Source organism: Meleagris gallopavo, chromosome 12 (genome assembly GCF_000146605.3).
Source record: "Meleagris gallopavo isolate NT-WF06-2002-E0010 breed Aviagen turkey brand Nicholas breeding stock chromosome 12, Turkey_5.1, whole genome shotgun sequence".
Classification (NCBI taxonomy): Eukaryota; Metazoa; Chordata; class Aves; order Galliformes; family Phasianidae; genus Meleagris; species Meleagris gallopavo.
Genome location: NC_015022.2, coordinates 19,305,987 through 19,311,348, shown reverse-complemented (window position 1 = coordinate 19,311,348; position 5,362 = coordinate 19,305,987). Strand labels below are relative to the sequence as shown.

Below are 5,362 nucleotides of genomic sequence, written 5' to 3'. Positions count from 1 at the left end.
CCGCCCGCAGCTGCCCGGTAGGAAGGACCTGTTCATCGAGCCCGACCTGATGAGCCCCCTGGACCGCATCGCCAACGTCTCCGTCCTGAAGGTATCGCGGGGCCTGGGGTCGGGCCCGGGGGTGCCGGCACCGCCCGCTGACGGCCCCGCGCCTCGCCCCGCAGCAGCACGAGGTGGACAAGCTGTACAGGGTGGAGAACCGGCCGGCCCCCAGCGCCAGCGACCAGTGAGTGCTGCCCATCTGCTCACGATGTACCTCCCTGCGCCCACGGGAGCTCAGGTGGCAGCTCTCACACCCTGTCGCCCTGTTCCCAGGCTCTGCTTCCTCGTGCGGCCGCGGGTCAGGACGATGCGGTACATTGCAGGTGAGTGCCTGGCGGCAGCTGCCTTTGGGCTGTCGTTGGTTCACGATCCCTCAGCTCTGTGCTCTGCAGGTACTCTGGGAAGGTTAGGATGTGGCGTGTGGGTCATCTCATGCTGTACTGACTGCAGCTCTGCACTGCCAGAACCTTCCGGCCTCTGTAGGCCACTATTCCTGGGCTGGAAAATGGCCCTGTTCCCAGGTTCTTTCTGCTCCGGGTGCTGTGAGGAGCCGTGCCCCACACCTCATCCTATGGGACAAGTTGTGGCAGTTCAGGGTGGCAAGCGGTGTTTATGAGGTCTGCACACATGTTCTTTGCAGACATTGTCAATGCTGACAAGATGTCAGGGAGGAGCCGGAAATACAAGATCATCTTCAGCCCCCAGAAGGTCAGTGCTGCTTCTACCCTTTCTGGCCTGATCTGACCCTCACAATTCCTGCTCCTTCTGGGAAAATTGGAAGTTGTTTCTTAACCAGAGCTGTTTCACTAAAGTCAAGTGTTACGGTGTCTGGGAAGAAAATAGTCCTGTTTAATACAGGGAGCTCTTTCCCTGCCTGTGGTAGAGCGTGACTGAGGATCTTGTTTTCCAGTTCTATGCCTGTGAGATGGTGTTGGAGGAAGAGGGAGTCTTTGGCGGTGAGTAGGTCTGTGGTGCCTGACACTGTTCCCTCGCAGCACTCTGACCACCACTGAACCCTTGTACCAGGATCTCCTGGGAGGAGCAGTGGTTCTGCCCCTGCCTGGGCAAACGAAAGGATGAGTCCCCTTGAGGAGGATCCATCTCTGTTTTCCTTCTCTGCATGAGGAGTTGCTGGGATTCCTGGGGCTGTTTTTGCTGGGAGTGGATGACTATTGTCTTTTCCTGTCCTGTGCTCAGATGTCACCTGTGATGAGTGGTCCTTCTACTTGCTTCCCCTGGATGAAGATATCATCAGTATGGAGCTGCCTGAGTTCTTCCGGGACTATTTCTTGGTCAGTAGGGATGGTCTGTTGGGTGCTGCCTGGGGGATGGCAGCCTTTCTGTCACTTGTCTCTGGGCCCAGGCTAGGAGGGCGTTGTTCAGGAAGCTAATGTCCTGCTCAGTCCTCCCAGCCCTCACTGCAGGCTGCTGCTGCTGCCTTGTGGAAGGTTTTGCCTGGGGCAGCCACTTGGACATGCTGTGGTGGCTCCTCCTGAGTGGCACCAGGCACCAAGCTTGTTCCTATGTGTGTGGAGTGGAACCGAGCCCACGGACCCTCAGCCCTGCTTTGCGTCTGATTGAGGCCCCCGATGCACGCAGTTATTTCCTGTCCAGCCCGTGCAGAATACACAGATTCTAATGCTGTTGTGCTCCCTGCAGGAGGGAGATCACCGCTGGATCAACTCAGTTGCTCGAGCCTTGCAGCTGCTGAACTCCCTGTATGGGCCATTCAGCAGGGCCTATGGGATTGGGAGGTGTGCCAAGGTAGGTATAGGTATGGCAGGGCTTATGCTGTGCTCACCTCTGGACTGAAGGTTGGTGGGAGTGCCCTTTTCCTGTGCCTGAGCTGAGGCTGCGCAGGGGAAGCTGCAGCAGCAGCCCCACGTGGCCGGGGACTGTGCTGGCACCCAGCCCCTGCTGTGTACTGCAGCTGTTGGTGAGCCCCGTCACAGGCATTGGCACAATTTTCCCCTTGCAGATGAGCTATGAGCTGTGGCGAGACCTGGAGGAGGAGAGCGAGAGTGATGGGCAGGGTAGAAAGCCAGAGATCGGGAACATCTTCCTTATGGACAGAGGTAAGGGCTGGCACCAGCTGGAGTGAGAGGCAGCAGGACTGGGCCTGGCAGGGGGAAACTGCTTGGGCAGCAGATGCGTCCTCATTGCAGACACAGACTACGTCACAGCGCTGTGCTCGCAGGTGGTGTACGAGGGGCTGGTGGATGACACCTTCCGTATCAAGTGTGGTAAGTGGGGAGGGTCAGCAATGGGGGGACGTGAGGCTCTCCTGAGGTTTGTGTTTGGTCCTGGTGTGGGATGGTGCTAAAACCACGCACGAGGGCAGATCTGTCTGAAGAAACATCAGGGCAAGTATTACCTGTCTCTGCAGGGACATCACTAGTGCTGGGGCAAAGCAGTTTTGGGGAGACCTTATCGCAGCTTTGCAGTGTGTGAAAGGGACTTGTAAGAAAGAGAGAGATCTTTTAAAAGGGCACGTAGTGATGGAGCACAGGGTAGGAGCTTTAGACTTAGAGAGTAGATTTAGATTAGGCATTAGGAAGGAATTCTTGTCTCTGAGGGCAGCGAGGCCCTGGCATGGGCTGCCTAGAAAGGCTGTGGATGCCCCATCCTTAGGAGTGCTTAGAAATCTGGATGGGGCTGGTCTGCCTATGGCAGGGGGCTTGTAACAAGGCCTTTAAGGTCCTTTCCAACTCAAACTATTCTGTTGTTCTGTGATTCGTGCTATGACCCTGCAACTTTTCATCTTTCTCCATAGGGAGTGTGGATTTTGGGCCAGAAGTCACCTCTTCTGACAAGAGCATTAAGGTGCTGCTCAATGCCCAGGACAAAGTGAGTCCTGCTTATGTGGCAGCAGGTCTTTCTGGTGCTCTGCGGGGCACTGGGGGGAAGCTGAGCAGAGATTGACCGGGCACTGCTGGGTCTGGAGGCTTTGGTTGTGATGGGCTGCGTGTGGAGATGTAGAAGCAAAGTCTGTGGGCACAGCCTGACCTCTGTTGTCAGCATCACCCCTGCAGACTGAGCTGAGTCGTGCCCAGGGAGCAGCAACCACACCGGTGGAGTGCAGCCTCTTCTCACTGCTGGTCAGGGCAAGCCTGGCTCCTGGTTGGGCTGTGCTGACCTGGCCCGAGCTTTGGGGAACAATTAGCTCTGGTGCTGCGGTGCTTTCTGCAGATCTTCAGCCAGATTCGGAACGAACACTTCTCCAGTGTGTTTGGCTTCCTGAGCCAGAAGTCCCGCAACCTGCAGGCGCAGTACGATGTGAGTATAGCCTCGTGCTGAGGGCTCCCCAGCATCATCCCTCCACAGCTGGGTCACTCCCTGAATGCTCTCACTTCCACAGCGCCGCCAGGGCATGGACATCAAGCAGATGAAGAACTTTGTCTCCCAGGAACTGAAGGGACTAAAACAAGAGCATCGCCTGTTGAGTCTGCGTAGGTGCTGGGACAGCAAGGAGCGGGAGGCCCCAGCTGCTGCACTGGGTGCCTGAGCCCTAGGGAAGCAGGGGGGTTGCATGGCCTGGTAGTCCCTAGGAGTATCTGAGCTGTGGGCAGGGCAACAGAGGGTATTGTTGAATGCACATGCCCTGTTACAGCTCCAAAGTGGAAAACTCTCTTGGCTGTACAGATATAGGTGCCTGTGAGTCCATCATGAAAAAGAAAACCAAGCAGGACTTCCAGGAGATGATCAAGGTTGAACACGGTGAGGGCTGTTCCCTGTGCCTGTTGTTGCCCCCCATCCTAGCTCTGCCTCTTCCACCTTTGCTCTGATGCCAGCCTCGTTGCCCCAGGTCTGCCTCACAAACTGGGTGCTCCCTCCAGACCTTTCATGTTGGGGTGGGTTGTGAGGTCCCCACAGGGCTGACACGTGGTAAGGCAGGCAGCCCAGTATTGCAAGCCTTCCCCTTTCCCCGAGGCTCAGTGGGGAGGCTGAGACCAGATTCTAATTCAGCTGGCTGGTGGGAGCCCCAGGGGTGGGAGAAGTGACTGCCTCTCCCCCCCGCCACAGCTCTACTGGAGGGTTTTGACATCCGGGAGAGCACCAGCTTCATCGAGGAGCACATTGACCGCCAGGTAGGAGCTGCACCGCGCTGCGGGGCCGTACTTGGGCTGGCAGCCTGCTCACGGCACCCACTGCAATGCAGGTGTCCCCTATTGAGAGCTTGCGCCTGATGTGCCTGCTGTCCATCACGGAGAACGGTGAGGGGGAGTCTAGGAGCTCGGCGGATGTCAGCACTGGGTGCCGTGCACTCAGCTCACCACGGCGTCCCCGCAGGTCTCATCCCCAAAGACTACCGTTCCCTCAAGACCCAGTACCTGCAGGTGAGTGCGCCTGGGGCACTGGGGCTGTCAGAGCAGGGGCTGAGCTCTCTGCCTGCCCCTGCCCTACTGAGTTACCTGAAACAGCCTGCTGGCCTCCTGCGTGTTCTTGAGAAAGTGTCACACCGCTGTCTTGCATGACTTCGTGCTGATCTGCCCACTCCCTTCCTCAGAGCTACGGGCCTGAACACTTGCTGACCTTCCATAACCTCAAGCGCATCGGATTGCTGACTGAGCAGACAGCTGGGGAGACCCTGACAGCAGTGGAGAGCAGAGTCAGCAAGCTGGTGACGGACCGAGCGGCAGGTGAGAGCCTGCTCTGCAGGAACCCCAGGGCAGGACAGCGCATCACAGGGCACTGCTGTGCCAAGAGGCACGTGCTATGGCCCACAGCTGCTACTGCTGCTCCACCTCTTCCAGCAGCGCCTCTGCCTGGCTTACGGTGTGCAGCTGCTGTGATGCATCCAAAGACTCAGTCATTTCTTGTCTTGTTTTCCAGGAAAAATCACAGATGCATTTAATTCCTTGGCAAAGAAGAGCAACTTTCGAGCCATAAGCAAGAAGCTGAGCTTGGTACGTCCTCTGGGGGCTGCTGGGCTGGCAGAAGAGTTGTGCCCAGCCTGTGCCCGACTCCCAAGGCTCTACACCCTCAGCTGCCAGCCAGGCACGAGCACCGCACGGGAGCCGGGCTGCTGCTGGGTGCCCCAGCCTGCCTTGCCAGCCACAGCTGCTCTGACCCTGCTGCAAGGGCAGTCCCTGCCGCTGGCCCTGCCTGGGACTCAGCCCGACGCAGAGCCCGGCCCAGCTGCGCCTTTGCCGTCACTATAAAGCAGCGCTTCCCTGCAGATCCCGCGGGTGGACGGCGAGTACAACCTGAAGATGCCTCGGGACATGGCGTACGTTTTCAGCGGGGCCTACACTCCCCTGAGCTGCAAGATCATCGAGCAGGTGAGCCCCCCAGCGCCCTCCGAGCGGAGCACCGCCTC

General features: G+C 58.1%; 1 protein-coding gene across 1 annotated transcript in view; it reads left to right on the top strand.

The window, feature by feature from the left end:
- Positions 1 to 6: 6 nt before the first annotated feature.
- The window catches only part of LOC100539772 (vacuolar protein sorting-associated protein 33B-like), a 6,009-nt gene continuing 653 nt past the window's right edge, over positions 7 to 5,362 (top strand). The window contains exons 1-19 of the mRNA XM_031555234.1: positions 7 to 91; positions 165 to 226; positions 316 to 365; positions 683 to 750; positions 953 to 998; positions 1,240 to 1,334; positions 1,702 to 1,806; positions 2,021 to 2,117; positions 2,208 to 2,285; positions 2,816 to 2,889; positions 3,232 to 3,318; positions 3,401 to 3,491; positions 3,685 to 3,759; positions 4,066 to 4,130; positions 4,202 to 4,256; positions 4,333 to 4,379; positions 4,550 to 4,682; positions 4,876 to 4,949; positions 5,223 to 5,357. Coding sequence (XP_031411094.1) covers positions 50 to 91; positions 165 to 226; positions 316 to 365; positions 683 to 750; positions 953 to 998; positions 1,240 to 1,334; positions 1,702 to 1,806; positions 2,021 to 2,117; positions 2,208 to 2,285; positions 2,816 to 2,889; positions 3,232 to 3,318; positions 3,401 to 3,491; positions 3,685 to 3,759; positions 4,066 to 4,130; positions 4,202 to 4,256; positions 4,333 to 4,379; positions 4,550 to 4,682; positions 4,876 to 4,949; positions 5,223 to 5,357 — 1,479 coding nt within the window. The 5' untranslated portion in view covers positions 7 to 49. The remainder of the gene's footprint in view (positions 92 to 164; positions 227 to 315; positions 366 to 682; positions 751 to 952; positions 999 to 1,239; positions 1,335 to 1,701; positions 1,807 to 2,020; positions 2,118 to 2,207; positions 2,286 to 2,815; positions 2,890 to 3,231; positions 3,319 to 3,400; positions 3,492 to 3,684; positions 3,760 to 4,065; positions 4,131 to 4,201; positions 4,257 to 4,332; positions 4,380 to 4,549; positions 4,683 to 4,875; positions 4,950 to 5,222; positions 5,358 to 5,362) is intronic.